The sequence below is a fragment of the Lagopus leucura genome, unplaced genomic scaffold, assembly GCF_019238085.1.
Source record: "Lagopus leucura isolate 7727_CA_CO unplaced genomic scaffold, USGS_WTPT01 Super-Scaffold_100004, whole genome shotgun sequence".
In the NCBI taxonomy this organism is placed as follows: Eukaryota; Metazoa; Chordata; class Aves; order Galliformes; family Phasianidae; genus Lagopus; species Lagopus leucura.
This window is the reverse complement of record NW_024962264.1, coordinates 55,825,563-55,846,897: the sequence shown is the minus strand read 5'-3', so window position 1 is coordinate 55,846,897 and position 21,335 is coordinate 55,825,563. Positions and strand designations below refer to the sequence as shown.

The 21,335-nt window shown below is 39.6% G+C and overlaps 1 protein-coding gene across 6 annotated transcripts in view; it reads right to left on the bottom strand.

Annotated features, from left to right (window-relative positions):
- Positions 1-21,335, bottom strand: part of PROM1 (prominin 1) — a 58,287-nt gene that overhangs the window by 33,806 nt on the left and 3,146 nt on the right. For 4 of the 6 annotated variants that reach the window (XM_042871975.1, XM_042871977.1, XM_042871978.1 and 1 more), the window contains exons 2-4: positions 18,049-18,463; positions 3,852-3,910; positions 842-868 (exon numbers count right to left, since the gene is read on the bottom strand). In XM_042871975.1, the coding sequence (XP_042727909.1) occupies positions 842-868; positions 3,852-3,910; positions 18,049-18,268 (306 nt within the window). In that variant the 5' untranslated portion in view covers positions 18,269-18,463. The remainder of the gene's footprint in view (positions 1-841; positions 869-3,851; positions 3,911-18,048; positions 18,464-21,335) is intronic. The other 2 variants (XM_042871976.1, XM_042871979.1) reach the window with 1 other exon arrangement.

The following is a 21,335-nucleotide window of genomic DNA, read 5'->3' as shown; positions in this document are numbered from 1 at the left end:
AGGAAGAAAGGAAGGAAAGGAAAGCCTGCAATGCAATACCCTACTGGCTTGGGGCACAGTGCCTGCGAGGCACTGCGAGCCTCCCAGGGACAGCTGCTGCAAACATAGGGCAGCATGGCCCAAACCAGGCCAGCCATGTGTCTGCCCAGCTGGGCAGCATGGGGTGGCCCGCCCCAGCTGTCCTTCCTGCCTAATAAATCTCTCTTCCCAGATTCTCTACAATTTTGGGAGAAATAATTATCTCACTCATACTTTGAATCCTCCTCTGTTTTACAGATCTGCCAGCACAAGGTCAGCTTGGCAGCCCCAGATGAAACTGGGGCTGCATATTGTCCTGCAAAATAAGTTACAATTTCACACAAGCTATCTATCATGCTCCAGTTCCAGCTTCACTGACGCCCTTCCTCGCAATCCCTAATTACCAACTGATCCAAATACAGCAACCATCACCATTAGCAGAGTTGCAAATTTCTGACCTAATTACCAATTCTAGGATGAAATCTAGTTTTTGTGTTGTTTTTTTTCCTTTAATCGTCATTAGTATTAACAGCTGGTTTAAACCTGTTCTTCCTTCTGAAGAACACAATTTAGATACTAGGAAGAGGAATATGGGTATTTTTCTGAAAGACTACACAGGAACCCACAAAAACATTCCTGTTTTCTTTTTTTAGTTAGTTGAACACATCAGAAATTATTCTATGATGTACATTTTAAAATAGGTTAGATGGAAAAAAAACTAATTGAAAATAAAACGTAATAAATAGTTGTTTTAATAGGAGTAGTGCATATTGACATGGTTAGTTTCTTGTCAAAGCCGTACATCTACCAGATAAGACTTTACCTGGAGTGTCAGGACAACATTTTCGGGCTGTGGAAGTCAAAACAAATGGAGAGTGTGTGTAACAGGCAGCATGCACAAAAACAAATCGAGTAATGAATAATTAACCACAATCAAAACAATTAACAACACAGAAACAATAACAAAAAGCACTGAAGTAAAATAATGCATAGAAGCACAACTATGTAATTACAGAGAATTACATACAATAAAATACACAGCAGGTAATGTCTGGTTTCCTTTGTAAGTAAAGGGAATCTAAGATCTGTCCAACACACATTTCCATTTTAGAGCAGTGCAAATCAGTGTAGCAAACACTTGTTTCTTTTAATTCCCAACAATCTCAAGGCCAGAGATTGCGTCTCTTCGTGGTTTAGTGACTCCTTCAAAAATTCCACCAGTTGTAACTGACCTGTGATATTCCTGACTAACATTTTCTTTTCAATGCTAATTTTATTTTGGCATAAGTGCAGCATTTTCAGTAGCAGTTTTGGGAATGTAACAGATTACACAGAAAATGCACTTTCAACTAATTATGGAGAGATTATAAATTATGCAAAAGTAAAAAAGAAGGCATTCAAGAAGGAATGGGGAAATGTATTTAACAGATTCTTAATTCATTTTTCATCTGTATTTCAAGAAAACACTAGAAGTGAAATACCCAGTGACAGGAATTTCTGAAGAACTTAATTTTCCCCTTGTTTTCACAGTGAAAACAGACTTACTGTATTACCCTATTAATCTCCATATGACAAATTCACACCTGATAACGCTTTTCCTTTTCTTGTCAGCAGAAAAGAAAAGCTACAAAGGTAAAACAGCAGACCCTCAACCTGAAGTCTGCTGTGTGTGAATCAGGAATGTTTCCAAGTTATAGTCAAGTTTCTTCTTCAGCATTACACACATTTTTGTGGAACTTCTACTGTACAATATGCTTTGAAGAGTCACAGTCCTATTTGGTACCACTAACCTCCCTTATAAACATGGTACCATCTATGATTTTGAATGGTTTTAGCAAGCCATCTCCCAGCAGAACTAAGGCTGTCGCAGCAGCAGCAGTGATGAGCTGAGTCCCTGTGAGCACACAGCAACTGTGCTCAGCTGTCAGGTTATCCTGGCAGCTCAGAATCCCTGTCGGGGGATGATGAGGCATCTATGCAAGAGTCCAGCTGGGATCACAGGGACACAAAGTGCAGAACTGGGGAGGGCCTCTTGAGTCACTAACACATTCTACAAATAGCTTAAAAAAAAAAAAAAGGAGAGATGAAGGAATGGCAGCAGAAATTTAACAAGATAAATATCAGAAGCAGTCAGATTTCCTATTTCTTTCAATTCCCTGGTGAACTAGTGAGCCTTCCTTTAATGTGGGTTCACACATGGCCCACTTCTTCCCCTGTGATAACATCACCGTGTTCCCAAATAGGAGCCTTTCTTCTGGTGTTTCTTCTCCAGATATATGTATTTATCAGGAGTAATCCACTGTTCTCTGGAGACCCATGTGTTTCCCAGGCCATCCTAACAAACACTCCCTGAGCCCCATCATGTTCAAGTTCATTCCTTCTGGCTGAGCAACCAAACCCAAGGCAACGTTTCCAGTCTTCTACTTGCACCCTTCAGGGACATTCCCATTTCCCTGCTCCTGCTGGGAGCTCCTCCAGAGGCACATTTACAGCCCCACTTACCTCTTCATGGCTACATCTCTCTGATATTTCTGGCTTCTGCAAGTCTCTCCACTTTCCCTGATTTATTCTCACAATTGTTTCAAGGTTTGAATTATATTCTGGTCAGAATTGGGTCCTAGAGATGGTCTACATCTTAAGAACACCTGATACTGTATCTGCCATCCTATAATCACACAGTATTTTACCAAAGGCTTTAATTACAGATTACAGCTATTAGTCTCAAATTTCTCTTGACTTACATAGTAGTTACTAATCACTATACCGAAGCTCATCCTACCACCTACGTTCTAACGCTTTATCCAAGGGCCCAGCCAACAAAGCCCACTTCATGCTGCTCTCTAGGAGTGCCCGCACCATAGACAGGTGTTGCACTGCTAAGGCAAAGCCACACTAGATGAGCCCATAGGACTGGCAAGTGCTGCTTGATGCAGCAGGAGGACAATATCCAAGCACTCGAGTGTAATGCAGAGTGTATCAAACACCTGGAGTGATAAGCTTGCCGTCAGAAAGGCGTAGAAACACAAGGTTTTCCCACTGCAAATCCCAAGGTCATTCAGCTCATCCTCAATCAAGACAATAAATTAATGCCTGTATGCCAAGCTCCATGCTCATCTACCTGTCAGAACACCATAGTAAGCTCACATGGAACCACCTGTTCATTGCGTGGACCTGGTTATGACTCTTACTGCACAAGGAAGAAGGCCCAAGCAGTGACACTGCTTCAAAGATGGGGCACTGTCCTCAAGAACAGCCTGAAATCAGACCCAAGCTCCACTCTACTTTCTCTTGCTAACAGACATCCTAAGAATTTCAACTGCCACAGAAAAATCACAAACCTAGAGAGAAAATGGAGAGTATACTTAATGTGATTAGCACACTCTAAAAACTCTTTATCAGTAGACTGTGGAAACTTAGTTTGACAAATGCACCAGAAGCAGTATATAAAATGAACTTTTTGAGGAAAACAGCTGAAACTAACATAACAACTGAGCAGTAATCGCTCTTGCTATAAAGCATTTTTAAATAAAAGCAGTCTTTTCAATACAAAGGGACTTCAACTTCTGCATAATAAGGACTGCAATCACATTACAGATGGGATTTATAATGGAGGCTTAACTATGTGTTTTTTACACTGGCATATGAAATTTCTATGTGACATTTTTGACACATTTCAGTCTCAAATTTTATAAGAAACCATCAGTCTTGTTGCCCTCACATTTCATTCCCTTATCTTTTTGTTTTAGCTTTAAAATATTACTCACTATTTTAGAAATAAAACCGAATTTCAAAGTCACTGTTTTCATTATTTTATGCAGATACACACAATTTACCTTTTGATAATCGCCCTGTGTATTTCCAAACTTCTGCTGTGCTAGTTTTCTGATGAGATCTGAAAATAAGCAAGAACATTCCAGAGTTTTAAACAAAATACATTATAAAAATGGAGGAAAGAGGATGGTATGAATTCTACTCTTAGGCAGGCAATATGCAATTAAGAATAGACATCTGCAGGATCAGCAAGCACATAAGACTTTACATAAACCTGTCTAGTACCAACATTTTTAACTGACTGTGTATTTTATGAGATCGCAGGAAGATAAGCAGGGTATACATCAATTAAACCCCACTGAAATGCAGTGAAGATTTTTCTAAGGTCACCTTTCTGTAGTTTAGCAACATTATTAAAAGTTAAGCACAAACTTATCAATTACTTGGACAAAGTTCTGGGTGTCAACTTTGCTTAATTTCTAAGATAAGCACATACATAGATACATATCAATACATACCCAAAATTACATAGATGATTTGCAAAACAAGCATGTTAATGACTTCTTGATTGGAGAACAGAAGGAAGAAGACCCTTATCTTGCCCACTTTATTCCAGTTTCTATTCTTTCCTGGTTTTGGGACCAACAGACCTTACACAAGGGTATGCAACACAGCCAGAACAAATCCACATGGTACTGCACGTTCAACTCCATTTCACTCACTTCTACAAGATATCACCCAAAAAATGAAGTAGGAGTTTAACATCAACACCACTCAACATCAGAAATACAACTCTGCCACTCTTATTTGCTGCAGTAAACCCCAGCAGCTGAAGTAATGGATCTCCTTTTGCAGACATTAGCAGCCTGCCCTCACAAAGGTGTTACTATCCCTATGGGAACTATGCTGGAACCTAAGGCTGCTGGCCACTAGTGTGATGCCCTGCACCTGCAAGCTCTAGCTCTGCTCCCTGCCAGGCTGCACAAAAGAAGCCCTGCTCAGATGTCCAGGAAAAATGATGGACTGAGCTTCTGGTCTCTGAGGAAAAGGAAACACATTAGGAAGGAACATCCTGATCCCATGCTCATCCAGCACGAGGCTCAGTGTGCTCAAGGGCGCTGTGATCTCACTCTTCTCTAATTCTGCACAAGTTTATAAAAACAAATCCCCAAGCAGGCAGTTCCCCCCATCCTTGTCACCAGCACCCAACTGATCTGCAAGTTCAAGAGATCCTGAGAAGTCCCTCACAAAAATCAAACACAACTGCAGAGCAACAACTGTTGTTTTCAATGCACCAAGGAAGGTTTTCCCTGCAAGGAAAATGTAGCCACCAAGACTGCAAATTAAAAAATTAAAGTAAAAATCTGTTAATGTTAACATATCAGAGGAGTGTCAAGCAGTAACTCATTCACAGACGGGAAGTGTATTTTAAAATGCAGGAAGCGTGCTAGCAGTTGATGATAAAGGAATTCATACAACTCCCTTTTTGAAACACTACACAGAAGCTAGAAGATAAGGCTGAATCCCACAGTAACAGAGGTAAAACAAAAATATCAGTAAAATAAGCACCTAGGTGAAAGAAAGGAGCTACAATCCTAATAAACGTGTTCAAGCATTGCTTGGCAGGGGCCAACCAATCTGTGCCAAGACGCTCACAGCATCCCCAATGACCCCCTGAAGATTCCTCAGGGAGTTTCAGTAGCAAGGAAGTGCACAGCCAAGTGGGGCAGCACTGCACAAAGCCCAAAATGTAATGCACACTAGCTGTGTCAGACAATATTTTCTTCACCAGCAAATGCAGAACGTCTTTCCTCTTGTTTAAATCTATATCCCTCCCGAAGAGGTAATTTTAAGAAAGATTTGGTGCATGAAGCATCCAAAGCAATGAATTTTCTCTTGATCTCACAAGCAGAAGGGCTACAGTAATCTTTTCATTTACGTATTTATTTACCCATTTAGCATTGTGTAACAATACGCTGCAGAATAGCCACCGAAGATGGGTGTTAAGGTCCCTTTCAGCCTAAGCCATTCTATGACCCCTGGAAATCTTCCAGTCAAACCCCTGGCTCAGATCATCGGTAGCTACATCATGTTTCTCAGGGCGCAGTCCTGAACTTCATCATCTCTAAGCAGAAGATCTAATATTAAAAAATAAAATAAAAAAATCCCAAACTCCCCTGACTACCTGTGATACACCTAAATTGCTCAGAATGTTTCTGATTCACGGTTGCTATTTACATCCTTTCCATAATTTATATCTTGCAGGTCAAAAGCAGTACCTGAATACACTATAACAAACTGGTACAGAAAACAAGATATTTGGTGTTTAGTTTCATCAGAATCTAAAGCCCCTTTAGGTTTATAGTAAACAAGAAACACCTGAAAATAAGTACAAAAAAGTTCCCATATGAATTGTATAAATTAGATACTAAATAGTAATAGAAATATAGGTTTTATGCCATACACAGTACAATGACTGCTATTACACAGCCTGCTTTTTTCCTTAATTTTCAGAATGGGAGCTTTCCCTGCTGAATAAGGATTTACTACTTATACTACTTGCTAAAGATTTTTTTAGAAGCTTCAGCATGTTCTTCTCAACAGGCAATGCACAGTGATTGATCATTCTTTGCAATGAATTTACTATTTCAATAACTTTCAATATCAAGTGTTAGATATTTTATAAGTTAATTCATTTGGAGAAAAGGAGTCTCAGGGGAGAACTTATTGCCCTCTACAACAAACTGGAAGGAGGTTGTGGTGAGGTGGGAGTCGGCCTTTTCTCCCAGGTAACAATGATAGGATGAGAGGTAATGGCCTTAAATTGCATCAGGGGAGGTTCAGGTTAGGTGTTGGGAAAAAACTCTTCACAGAAAGAGTGATGAGGCATTGGCACAGGCTGCCCAGGGAGGTGATGGAGTCACTGTCCCTGGAGGTGTTCAAGAAACGTGTAGGTGTGGCACTGAGGGACACTGGGGTTGTGGTTGCAATAGGTGATCTTAGTGGTCTTTTCCAGCCTTAATGATTCTGTGACTTTCAAATGATACGTGGAAGCTATATATATTCCCATAAGAATTAATATTGGCCAAATCCAAATGTAAAATTACCTTCAGTTACTCGCCCACACATCAGTAGGCACAAACATGCCTCAGTGGTTTTGCAGGAACTCAAGTTTTATGCACATCACTAGTAATCATGTTTAATACAACAGCACTCGGAGGTTAAATGGGAGAGCATCCAGTGCTCCCATGTATACTGTGTTTTCACACACACTGCTCATTACTGCACAGTAAAGAAACGCCTCAGTCTACATTTAATTCCTAATCCCTGTGATTTAGATTTGCTTTTATGAAGAGCCATTCTTTCCCAGCTAGGACATCTCAAATCTAGCACTGAAATGCATTTTTATTTTAAACTGAACTGACAACTCCACCTGATACTATTCTGCATGATGTGTAGAGTACCTCAGAGCCAATCAGATAATTTTCGAGTCTGGTTCCCACCTTGAACACAGAAGTGCTAGGCAGGTGTGGAAAGGAGTGGTGCCCTCTATTTTCAAATTAAGTAGATTACTTTTGAAATCTTGGCTTGACCAGCTGCACACATTGTTTCACAGGACCAGTAATCCAAGGCTTTAGCACAGAACACATTTCCTCACTGGGGTTAAAGAGATTTACCTTGTGAGGCTCGTTTACATAGCTCATTACATTATTGCTCTGCACTGTCCCCTTCCTGCTCTCATCACTCATGCAACATGCCATCTGCCCTGGCAAATCTAACTAGACAGATGAACTGTTCATTTACCAGTGCAATTTGTGATGAAATATTAAGCACCTCTGAGAAGCTCCACTCAATGAAACAATCACCATCTTCTGCATAATTTGAGAGTCATGCATATCCAGCCAATAACACCATACTGTTCAGACAAGAATAAGGTTATAACTAGGCTTTCCTCTTGGAATTACTCTACAGAAAGGGAGAGAAAAAATCATGCAGATTTAAAAATAAACGTCTGGCTGTAAATCCCAACATGAATTTGTTATAAATGCTTCTTCCATGAAAGCTTTTCAAATCTAGGTGACAGGAAAACAGTTGGAATAAAACCTTTGGGAATGCTATGCTTGATGTTCGCTCAAACAATTCCGTTGAGCCAGTTCAGTTATAGTGCAATTCCAGCACTAATCAAATTATGCCAGAAATTCATTTATCCTTTTATGCATAATGTAACATACTAAGTTACTGTTCTGAAAAAAACTTCACGCTAACCAATAAGTACCGTGACTGAAGCATTCAACTTGCACTGAATGGGGATCTTCAGAACAACAGCAGAGAATTATATTGATAATATACATGACAATAAGTGCTTTCACATCATCTCATATCACAGCATTTCCCCCCTTTCCCCTTCCTCTATAACAGACAGTGTCAATGGGCTATGTATACACTGCTCAGTTCAGTGTTTTTCTGAATATGGATCAGTTTGACCCCATTTAGTGTCATAAATAAATAGCTACAATTACTGTGAAATTAATGAATTAAAATAGCTTCAAGATTGTTTTTTCCTCTCTAATTATGACTCAGACTATAAACTAACTCTTGCAAGTCCAAGAAAACAGATTTATTAGATTTATTTTATTTCAGATTTATTAGCAGAGAAAAAAAATCTTTTGGGTGCTCTATAGCAAGTTCAGTTTATTGGCATTTTAGAATACTTGCTTTGACCTGAGTGGAACTTTCATTGCTTCCTCAAAGTTAGAAAGCCTTTTGCCTTTGACTTTAGTTATAGTCAGATTCAGCTTCCTTTGAAGAAGTCTCCTCCAGTACGTAACCTAGGGTGCTTCTCTTTACTGCTGTTTAACTACCTTGTGGATCCACACACTTGCTCTATCCCTAATCCCAGGTCTACTCTGTACTGCAGGAGCCTCACCTCAAGCACTAAGTGCAGTTTTGGGTACCACAAGAAGGGAAGACCTACAGAGTGCTCAATGTAGGGCTACGAAAATGAGGAAGGGTCTAGAGGGCAGGATGCATCAGAAGCATGTGAAGTCCCTTGATCTGTTCAGCCCAGAACAGAGGAGACTAAGGGGAGCAACACTGACATTCCCTCAGTTCTAAAGCCCTCATACAAGACAACCTGCTAACCCTAGAGATAGCAAAAGGAAATTTCCTGCCCAATCATGTTGCACACTAAAGAAATAAAGTGCAAAATACCATAATCATAGAAAAACAAACAAAAAGGGAACCTTGCCATTGCACGTGCTTGCTAACATGTAAAATGATGCCCTATGATCTGATATTCTATGGTAGATGGTTGAATGGAGGTTAAAACCAGCAAATACAAACTAAATTGCCTAATTACTTCTCATCATATCTGCAATGTCAGCCTGCCTTGTTAACTTCTCCATTCAATATGGTGTTTCCTTCAACCAACATGATCATCTCCCATTCATATTCTCTGGCTGCATTCTTCAATTACATGATCAAAAGCAAGATATATATGCTATATTCCCAGCTTATCCTAGACTACTCTGTTTCTGTTTCCAGCCAAGACAAAAAGCAAATACATAATGAATGCATTTTACATCTTGTTAGACTTGGAAAGCACACACTGCTTTATTTGCAGGTGAAAAGACAAGCTACTAGACCACCTAGAAAAGAGCATTAACTTATAGTGGATGAGGTTCAGGGTGATGTGAGAGGGTTCAGGCAGTAGTATCCTACAGGCAAAGAGATGCATGAGTAGCCATGAGCAGTAGACTACGCTGAGTGAATTTTAATCAGCACAGGTAGGAGCAGGTGCGCTGCAATTGCTGAAGATGCAGAACTGTAGTGCAGCAAGAGCTGCTGAATGTGCATGCTGCAATAACCAGGATCTGAAATACCAGATTCCCTTTACAACCTTGACAGAAAATAACATAGATTTACAGAAGAAACTGTGGATTACATTAGCAACAGCATGAATTCCATTTATGCACAGAAAAAAAGTTCCCTAACCTCCCCAAAACACTGATGAAACTACAGAAGTTTTATTAGTCAGTTGTTATTAGTCAGGAAGACCAAACAAATAAATGCAGTCTTCCATAAAATATCCTCACACCTTACAGCTGCCCCAGACTGAATATATTCCTGTAGCACAGTTACACACTTTCATTTCTGGGCACATTCTGCTTGTACTCCATGTACAGAGTAAAAGACTTCAAAGACTTGTCTTTAAAGACAAAAAATAGCCTATACGCTATGTACTATAGCTACTATACTGTCTGTTATAGTGCAGCCAGAACGAAAAATTTCTCCTTTGAAAATAACCTCCGCAGAGACTTTGTAGCTGTTCTTTGCTCCAAAGAAAGTTCTGTTCTTGTTGAAATGTTGAAGAGAGAAGTCTTCAGAAAAATCTTTGGAGTTCACAATACATTTGCATATATTATGAAGAAGACACCAAGACAAGTAAAAAGCTTTGAAGAAGGATCCACACAGAAACTCCATCACCTCATATGCTGAAGACAATGAAACTTCCGCAATGCATTGCTTGTGCCACAGCAGCTACTTTTTGGGCATCTATTTTGTTTGTAGTAGCTACCTAAAGTTCTCTCCAGGCCACCATCTGGTAAGGATTTACAGCAGATTACAAGCAAAGATTTAACTTGGTACACTGTGCATGCTTGTCTGTTTGAGCACACGGCAGGGAATTAATTGTTCACAGGTTGTGTAACATACTGGACTTTATTAGAATTGTACATATTTCCATTGTATGAACAATAGCATTTTTCCTGCTCTTCACTTCTGTCCTCAGAAGCTCTCATAATCTGAGAAAAGCACAGAAAATCCTATCTCTATATTGCTATAGTGAATCACTGAAAATATGAAAGCACGTGATTGGTACGGGAGTCCTGCTGGTACCACTTTTTAATTACCTCAAGAAGTGGCTTTCTGGCAGCTTTATTGTGGTTTCTCAGAATTCCTTCCCTATGTTTTTTCATTTCTGACCTTCTTGCAAAGGTCAAAATCTTCCACATTTTCTTACTGTGGCACATACATTGGATCAAAATCCTACCCAGACCATCCTTCACTCAAAAATCAAAGACAAAGGAAAGGCTGCTACACTGAAGGAAGGTGAAGGAATGCCTCACCTTTCTGTTTGTTCTGTATGGCAGCTTTCAGCTGAGCTACACATCCCAAACAGTACTTACTATCAGTAAAAATATTCACCACCATAACAGTTTTTTTTTACACTTCACAAAAACAAAATAATTGGTGCATTTTCTGAGAACATAAAGCTCTCGACTACGTTAAAATGCAATATGGGTAATAATTTACTTTTTTCAGACAAGCAGAAAATATATCTGCACAGTGCAGACTGGTAAGCTTACACTAAGATGTATATACTGATAAATTCAAACTACACTATCTGTGGCAGCTGACTTCCCTTCTAACTCACTTCATTTTGTTCTCTTTTCCCAGGAAAGCAGTGATAGAATGAGAAGTAATGGCCTAACACAGCACCAAGTGAGTTTTAGGATGGATATTAGGAAAAAATTATTATTTTAGAGTGGTGATGCATTGGCACAGGCTGCCCAGGGAGGTGGTGGAGTCATCATCCCTGGAGGTGTTCAAGAAATGTGGAGACGCAGCACTGAGCGATGTAGATCAGTGGTACGGTGGCAAGGGGTTGACAGTTTGACTAGATGATCTTAGTGGTCTTCTCCAATTTAACAGTTCTGTGATTCTATTATTTGCCTTTAAAAGACTTTCACTCTCTCTCTCTCTCTCTCCACAAACATTTCATGAACTAGAAGTTAGAAGAGAAAACAAGGTCCAATAATACATAGAGAGATAAGCACGTAGAAATAAAATGGAGAGGGAGAAGAGAAACCAGAATCAGCACCACCAAGCCAAGAAGAACAGGGAGTTCTGTTGGCAGCCTAAAAATCCACTTGTGATACACAACCAGAGAAGGCAACTGACCCAAAACCTATTCCAACACACTTCTCACCATACAAGACACTCAACGTTTCAGATGTCCTGAATACAATTTTGCTACCATAGAGAGGGATACAAACTACCACTATATTCATTAGTATGTTCTAAGACAGTGATTGTGCACTGGTATTTGAAAGGCAAAACACAGACAAACTGATGCTTAAACCTACTTCTCTCTTTCTCATGAAATACTATGTGGAATAGCCAATCCTTTAGAGACACCACGTAAAATGAATGCACACAGAATTTCAGGAGTTTAATTCAGCATTTTGGTGTAATTGCTGGTACATGGACACTATGCCACATCCAAAATAACTTATGTTACTCACACACTACACAAAGGAGCAATAATCAGCCAAATAGTTACATTTTTAGGAGATAGTTTAATAAAATAGTCAATTTTTTTTTTTAATCCAGAACATTAATCAAGGCCACCCACTAAGATAATCCTGTCCTGTACTTCTCACTCCTCCCGTCCTTGCAACCAGAACCTCTGGGTTTGATGCACTCAGGTCTCAGCCCAATGCATGGATGCAGGGAACACCACTGACCAGCTCTTTGGTCATACATCATGTCTCCCATAAATGTTGCATGGTCAGGATAGTTTCAATCCCTGCTCTGATATTTCCCCAGACTGCAACAGCTTTCCCAAGTCAGCTCTCACAGAAAACATCCAAACCACACACCAGCCACTGTTCCCAACAGACAGAGAGAACATAGCTGTCTCATCTGGAAGCTGGCTTTTTGCCTTAATGTTATCGAGGTTGCAATGCTGGATTGTCATTTTTCAATTGCTGCTGAAGTATGTTTTTCTCCTAGGCACAGCCAGCAGGCATTGTTAAACCAGATCACAATGAGCATTCAGGATACTGCAGAGAGAAGATTCCAGATACGTGTACAGCGGTAGATTTTCTCAGATTATCATATATGCCACACTGGTTACAACTGACTTATATATATTTTGCATAACGCCTGTCTCCATAAGGGACTCCTTGTTTACATAATCCTAATGAAATAGGCAGGATGACATTAGAGAAGTGTAACCTTCTTTTTTTTCCCCCTCCTATGGTGGCTTCCAGTAGATAATCTGTATAAACCTCCCTCACCCAAAAGCTCTGTCAATCCACAAAAAATCATTTTGACGAGCAATTTGCTGGATAGTCTATAGTTTGGAATAGTTTTGGAAAAAAAAAAAAAAATTATGCTTCTGGTGCCTATTACAAGTAGCAGACCTCAAGTCTTTATCAGAAACTATTTCTGTGTTCCTTGTTTACATATGTATGCTATCAAGCAGAGCACCTCTTAGCTTCCCAGCATGAAACGAGCAATGATCTTTTAAACATTATTTCCTTAAGTGCATGTGAGTGGGCAGAGAAAAGAAGATGCTAATTTATCCTGTTATCTTCCTGCTGCTCAATATTTCACAGTATTTCTAATCTTAGACACAAGGAATTTCTTTCAGCATATACCCCATACAATCACACAAGGAAGCTCTGTAATTTCCCCCTCTTATTCCAGTTCTACCCACATCATACCAGCACTATTTACTATACATAACACCTATCAATGAAATCTGCCATTTTCATTTCAACTCTCTCCAGCTATTACCTGAAATTCATGTCACAGCTGAGGCCACAGTACTGAAAAAAACCAAACCACACTATACAGTTGCAGTGAAGGCAGTGACTCCATAGCTCAATGAAATGGTCATTTCACAACACAGCTTGGCCAATCTAACAGCTACCTCACTAAGAGGCAGGTCTTACTCTCAGAGAACCCTCCCTTCCTCTCAGTTCCTGCACCAGCAATTGCATCTGTGCTCCCAAACCAACTCCAGGAGGAGAGCAATAAGAAAGAAATCAACCCACATGCCACAAGGAGTAGGTGTTAAAAACTAGCACAAAAAGGCAGTATATTACATCAGTGCAGCTCCATTCCTGAACTGATACTGAGACTTCACACAACTGGAAAAGGATATTTCAGTATAAGCTTTTATAGAAGTTCGTAATCGCTTTGGAAAACTGAGTGCTGCCTTATATTGCTGAACTGTAGCACCCAAACCGAAGTCAGAAGCAGTGTGCACGCAGTTCCTTCTCATCCAACACACCTAATGTATTAAAAAAAAACAACAAACACACATATCACACAATATCTGTATTTTGCTGGATACACAATGGTATCCAGAAAAGAAGGAACACTTTTCCATTGCAGCTGTACTAGCTAGGGATACTCTGCTTATATTCACCTAAAAATTATGTGATTTTTTTAATGTTAACGTAAAAAACATTACAACTGCTGAATACGCTCATGTGACACAATTTCAGGAACAGAGGACACAAAACAAACTTGCTAAACTCCATGACTTGCAGCAGCTTTGAAAGATGCTGAAACTGCTCAAAATACGAGACTCTGCAAACAGAACTGAGAGGTGCAGTTCAGGTCTACGAAACTGCTTACTGTTCTTTCCCATAAGGAATATACATTCACCTCTCCACACCATACTCTGCCTAGCAAGGTCCTGCATTCACATTTGCATTAAAGTTTCATTTCTGCTTCAGCAGAAATGGTGCAATCCAGAAGTAGAAGCATTTACAAAGCAGCTGTAATTAAAAGTATGCAGCATAACTGTCTAGCAATATGCTCAGGTACAGCACAACAAGGTGAACGTGCCTTAAATTTTTGTCTTATTTTATCTAAAAAGAAAAGGAACTTCAGCTTGGTTCTTTCGTGAACTCCCTGCATATTAGTTACAAGACACAAGCTGTGAAACTGAAGATTTGTTGTGCAGATCCCGCTGGCAAGTGGAATTTCAGATTAAAATCGTCTTACTGCAACTAACATGTAGTTTCCATGGGAACAAAGCCACGCTAAGACAGCCACACAGCCAGGGCTCACACTGACCATGCCCTTTCTACACTAAGCTCATATCTGCAAGTCCCCAGCACAACAGGTGATGCACACCACATCACACGTGCAAAGTGACTTAACTTTATTAGCATGCCAAGCTTCAGTTTGCAACAAATTCTAAGCAAAACAAAAACCTGCAACTTGTTTTGGTAGATGTCACTTAGCACTTAATTAATTGAGTGCTGGAAGCAACCTATAACTTTTGTTATCATCTGTTCATTGTAAACTAATAAGATGTTAACAGTAAGGAATAACGAGCCTACAGTCTCAACAGCAGCAGCAGCACCATCCTCTTCATGTTAGAAACAGACAAATGAAGGCATTGCATGACTGAAGAGACCAACTGAGCATCATGCAGCAAGCCAGTGACCAAGCAGATTCTTCCACCCAGTATGTCATTAACTCCTCACAGGGGTCCAGAGCGAATCACTCCCATTGCAGCAGTACATTATCTAGTAAAGGCAAAAGTATTTGACAGATGAAGCTGGAAGCAGGATCTGTTCACACTCGCTGAAGCACTGCAATCAGATATCCAATCAGTACAGCACTCTCATTAAAGACTCAGCAATTTAAGCAAACCTAAAGGGTTGCAGTTCCTTGCTCAGGTTCTGTCAGTGTGCTTTACTCAACAACTGCATTTAATCCCATTAATAACTTACCTATTAAATCTGAACTTAGATTCAGCTGCGTGCCCACAAACGTTATGGCATGAGCAACATACTTAGTCTGAAGCTATGCAAACAGTTTCTCAGCTTTAACTAAAAAGGAAGTAAAAACAAAACCAAAAACAAACTTATAGAATACCTCATGGCTGATTTTCTTTTTAAATAATCACTTTCAGCTTTAAAGTAACTAATAAGAACATTTAAGTAAACTTGTATGCAATTGAAAAACTTAAGAACAACCTTTCCCAAGGACTTCATCTTTTGCTTTATCACAAGCTAGGAAGCTCATGCTAGCTTCCTTCCTAAAGGTTTTATTGGGACTCAAGGTGTACAGAACTGCAACATCAGAGCACTACTGGAAGCACACAAATGACTTGCAAAGGCAGGAATATCTATCTACATGCAGTTAGGCAATCCTGTCACTTTTCATATTTTTTTTCCTTCTTTTTCCTCCCAGCTAAGCATAACTGTAGATTGGAAAAGCAAACATTAAGTACTTCCAAGTACTACGGGGAAAAAAAAAAAATAAGGTTTCTAAGATCAAAGTTATAAGTTGATACAGAGCTCTGCCTGTGAGCCACATTTCTACCCTATGTTGTGGTTATGTGCACTACTCTAGGGCATCAGCCTGGAACAAACTCTTCTGGAGCTCCAGACCAACAGCAGTGATGATGTTTTGAGTCAGACACACCGAAACAGCTTTCTGTGCATACTTGTGATTAATGTTTATTTTCATCTCTGAATCAGAATTAATCCTATTTCAAGTTGGCAGTTTAAAAAAAAAAAAAAAAAAAAAAAAACAGCATTTCAAATATTTAACTACACTATTAATACACTGAATGTGAAAATAGAACAGCATATGGCAAAAGAGATTAAGAGGATTAACCAATTAAATGGTATGACTCAAACTGACATGATCCGTCAAATCTGTGTTTTGCAGTGAGGTACGTGGGGGCATGGGAAAAGCACTTCACCTAAAGAAAGCACTGAAAGCCAAACTTCTGAGAACATCTGGTTTGGCTGGAAACATCTGTTGGGAGGGAATGAGATGAGTGACATGTGCAAAACTTATGAGGTAAGCAAAAGTGATTTACTATTAGATGGTTCCTTTCTCTTTAATGCTGTATTTCACAACAATCCACACACTTGACGTTTGAACTTAACACAAACAACTCCATGCGACTTGACAGCAAACTCTATACTCAATAATCATTTGTACGTGAAATTTAATATTATGTGGCCAAAACATACAAGGCTATAGACCATATTCCTGTTACTACAAAGGCACAGTAAACATCTCACTGAACTCAAGTTTCCATAATCAAAAGAGTAAAATATTCAAGCGAGCCTGTGGACAGAACAAAGGCCTTTTTCTGAGAGCTGAATGCAGACAGCTCAGCATATCACATCTCATGAGAGTGGAATAGTTCATCTGCACATTTCATGGCAGGAAAGAGGCCACAAAAGCAGAGGCATCTGGAAAGTGTTCCTTCAAAAGGTGACATTCCTGCCAGCTTCATGCAACGGCCCTCAGTACACCTGGAGTAAAGCCTGCTGGGAAGACAGATAATGCAGGGAATAGGTCAGACCTTAGCTCCCCAGGTTAACCTCAAGATCTCCAGGCACTTGTCTGAATACAATTAATTCATTTGACTTCATTCTTCTACAGCTATTGAAGAAATGGCAAAAAATACAAGCAAATAATCATTGGTACGTATTATACAGGCATGTAACCAAAGAATTTAAGATGTTAAATTAGTAAAGGATTTAACATAATTGAAATATATACTACAAAATAATATAATCTTCTTTTATACATAGCCACAGCTAAAATGCCAAAATTAATCAGTAGCAAACCAAAGCTGTTCTTAGGTCATTAAAACTTCACCTTGGCATTATTTAGAATATTAAGATTATACGAACATTAGCATTTTCTTCGGACAGCTAAATGAAACAAAAAAGCACACTGAAAAGTTCCACTGATACAACTACAAACCCCACAAACACACAGATCCCAAAAGCACATTTCAAGCAATGTAGTCTCATTAAGCACACACTTTTCTCATGTCTCTGCTTCTCCTTTAGAAGAACTCAGTAGAAAAGGAATGGAAAAGAAAGAGATGCAGTTTCATTCTTAACTCTGGATCACAAAGGAACACAAAGTTGCACGCTTGCATAATGGAAATGGATTTATGAGAGTTGACTGGATGAAGATACGGAAACAAAAGGAGTTTATTTCTAGTTGCTACGCTTCTATGATCCTTCTGAGAGTACATCCCATAAAGCTGTATTTTAAGAAGAACGTTTATCACAATATGCAAATCTTAATGAGCTGTCTTTTATGGATTTAATATTAAATACAAAGCAAATCAAGCTTTACTCCTGCAAATTATGCTTTACTCCTAACCCCACATTTCTGAGTGCACATAAGAAAAAACAGCCTCGAATGTATCAATGACAGCTTTGAGATATCTAAGAAGTGCTGTGAAATTTCATTAACATTTCATTTTTCATTAATAACACCCAACTATGCAGAACAGAACAATGTTATCTGACATGATACTGTGCACATTCCCAGGCCACACTGCATGCTACTAATAAAGCCCCCACTAGCATTTACTTCCAAATTACTGTCTTGGTATCTACAAAAATGTGAATGAATCAGTAACAAATCTTAAAGTGAAAAACAAAAACAATTTTGTTTGCTTACCTTGAGGAAAAGGATTGGGCTGCACTAGATACAGGAAGGCATGGACTACTTTAAACAAAATTCCTATTGGCCCAGGTTCATGGTATGCACCTGTATCATATGTCTTGGCAGGTACAAATCCAAAATCCAAAGTCCCAGGAGGCGGCTTGTATATAGGCTGAACCTCTGAAATAGTACCTCCACAAAACAACAGCAGCAGCAGACAGAGTTCCACAGCCATGGCTAGCAGTATTCATAAAATTTGAGGTAGAGGTAGTTGTCCCACCAACTCCAGAAATCTTCAATACGTTCACTTAGGAGCTAGATTTCTCAACAGCAAAGCACTGGTGCCCTCACACCTTTATTCTTTAACACCCGTCTTCTTGTTCTGGAGTGGTACAGGAGCCACTCATGGAAGTGACTCAGCGCACCATCTCTAGTAAAAGAAAGAAAGAAAGAAAAAACTCTGAGCTCATTAAGGTATTGGCATGCAAGCAGAAATTGCGAGATACCTGCAATTTTCTGCAGACACTGAACTTACTATCACTTGTAAAAGCAAGCTTGGAAGGACAGAGGAAAAAAAAACTGAAGTCTGTGAATAAAATGGTCTGCTACACATGCTGCACTTGAAAGAGGGATAAAAACAATTACACACAGTTCCAGGTCAATGAGTTTTCAAAAACAAAGCAGAGCACTGGGACAGCTCCAGAGAAAATATGCAAAATTAAAGGTAGAACATACAAACTGCAGTTCTAACTAAACACAGTATGTCACATCACAGTAGTTTGCATTCAGTCAGCTACCTCTAGTTACTATAGAGGATGACGACTACTAGTTATATCTTGCAGTTTCTTTAATCTGTAACTTTTTAGTTTATAGCACTCCCACTTCCCTCCCCACAAACAACCTTGCAGATGGCACTTCATGACACCCATTTCATAGCTAGGGCCAAAGACTCATCTCAAGAAAGAATTTAAGCTTCCACTTGTTTTGACAGTACAGTAACTTTTTATTATTGAAATCTTAATGAGAAAAAAAATCTACTGTCCTCCTGAAAGATAACAGTGCATGTCCTCAATTGCTTTCTATGAACTCAAACTTTCACAACGTTCTCCTTCAAAGCCCGAGCAGCCAATAGTTTTCAACAATGTCTTGTTGAAGTTGAGTAGCATTAAGATGACTCTGGATGCCTATAAAGTGTTAAGAATGTTGTCAGTCTACAAAACCACAACACTTTCATCTACCGTCAGAAAAGAAAAACAAGCAGAAAATCCCCCAGTTTCCAACAAAACACTTGGCCACATTTTCACCTACCTGGAGCTAGCTAACACTCCTTCAGCGCAGCACGGGCCACAGTGCTCTCCAAGGAAGAACTCCCTCCTCTCCAAAAAAAAAAAAAAAAAAAAAAAAAAAAAAATCCAACAAAAAACGACTCAAAAAAAGACCCCACAACCAATAAAAGGCAGTGTTTACTCCCTCTTGACTTTGGAAGTCATCCATCAGACTGGCTCACTCCTGGAAAGCCTTCACCCATTGACCAGAATGCCACCAGTGGGGATGACTGGGAACGCACCACTCACAACCAGCCACCACCTGAAAGCAGGGAGCACCCAGTGCAAAACAACAACAGTGGGCAAAGCAACACTGCAATCACAGCTGCAGCCAGCCCAAAGCCACAGCAGCTTCTTCACTTCCAAGGTGCTTCCACGTCAAAGGAGGTCTGAAGACAAAAACACTTCTGAAGTTGGTAGCAAGGTGAGTCTTCGTCTCTCCCACACCTTACATTCCCTGGTAAAACACACGCTGCCTATCTGAAAGCCAGCACTGACTCACTGGAAATCACATGGCAGGCTTGTTTACTGCTCCTTCCTGAATGCAGAAGTCTGACTGGCATCAAGAAAAACACAGAACACAGAAATACAAAACCTGATCAAAGAACTAGGGACAATCTTGTTTCCCTGAAACCCAATCTAGCTAAAAAGGAAAACTTAAATCTATTTTTCCACCCAATGCCCAGTGAAAACCAAGAAAAACAGTTATATAATCCCATGAACATCAGAGTTACCAAGCCATACTGAAAGAGCCAATGTTATGTGTTTCTCTCTATATAACGCCCAACACTGAAATATAAAATCTTAGCAGACATTAAAAAAAAAAAAATATGGATTTCCATTCCAGAAAGATATGCTTAGTTAAATAATAATGCCAGAAAAAAAAAATTATCACAGGACCATTTAGTTGGAAAGGACCTTTAAATGCCATCTGGTCCAAGTGCCCTGCACTGAACAGGGACACCTACAGCTGGATCAGGTTGCTGAGAGCCCCATCCAGCCCAACCTTGAATGTCACCAGGAATGGGGCAGCTCTCTGGGCAACTTGTGCCAGTGCTTTGCATAATTTTTTTCCTTCCTTATATCCAATCTAAATCTCACCTCTTTTAGTTTGAAACCACTTCCCCTTATCCTATCACAACAGACCCTGCTAAAGAGTCTGTCCTTTCTTACAGCCCCCCTTCAGGTACTGAAAGATTGCACTCAGGTCTCCCTGGAGCCTTCTCTTCTCCAGGCTGAACAGCCCCAGTTCTCTCAGCCTGTCCCCATAAGAGAGTGTTCCATCAATTATCCAGCTCCAACATATTATTTTTCCCCCTTCAATCATTTCTTGAGACTGAGATTCTTGAGATTTTTCTCAGCACAATTTTCTTTAATACACCTGCCACACCATGGCTGAATGCAGAAATCAAAAGAAAATGCAAATTGCTTTGATGGCAGTTTATTATCAGATCTACAAAAACTCCATGGAATAAAGTATCACAAAATCCCAATTAAGTGCAATAGATTTTTATTTTCTCCTAATAACAAATCTGAGAAGGTTTTGCAAGTTCAATAAAATAAACCAAGCTGAACTCTTACTAGAAAGTTGGAACACTTTCTGTGTAAATTTGAGTGCTCTGGAGACTTCTCAATGCACTCCAAGAGCTCAGCAAATCAGGAGATAACACACACCATCTCTGACCCCTGCAGAAGTTACAGACACAGACAAAAACAGGCTGAAAACACTACATGGGAATGCTAGGGGTGTTTGTGAATGATAAAACTGGAGAGGAAGATGACCATAACTGGTGTCCTAAGGCAGAGCTAGAAGACAGGGCATGTTTTCTGTTGTGAGCTGTTCTGTTAGAGAGAAGGGGGAAGAGGAAGATGCATACAACTGTTTTTTGTTTCCCTACCCCAAACAGACCAAATTTTAGGCTAAGTACAATTTAAACTAGATCTAATTGTACAAATGGGAAAACAAAGCAGTACCAA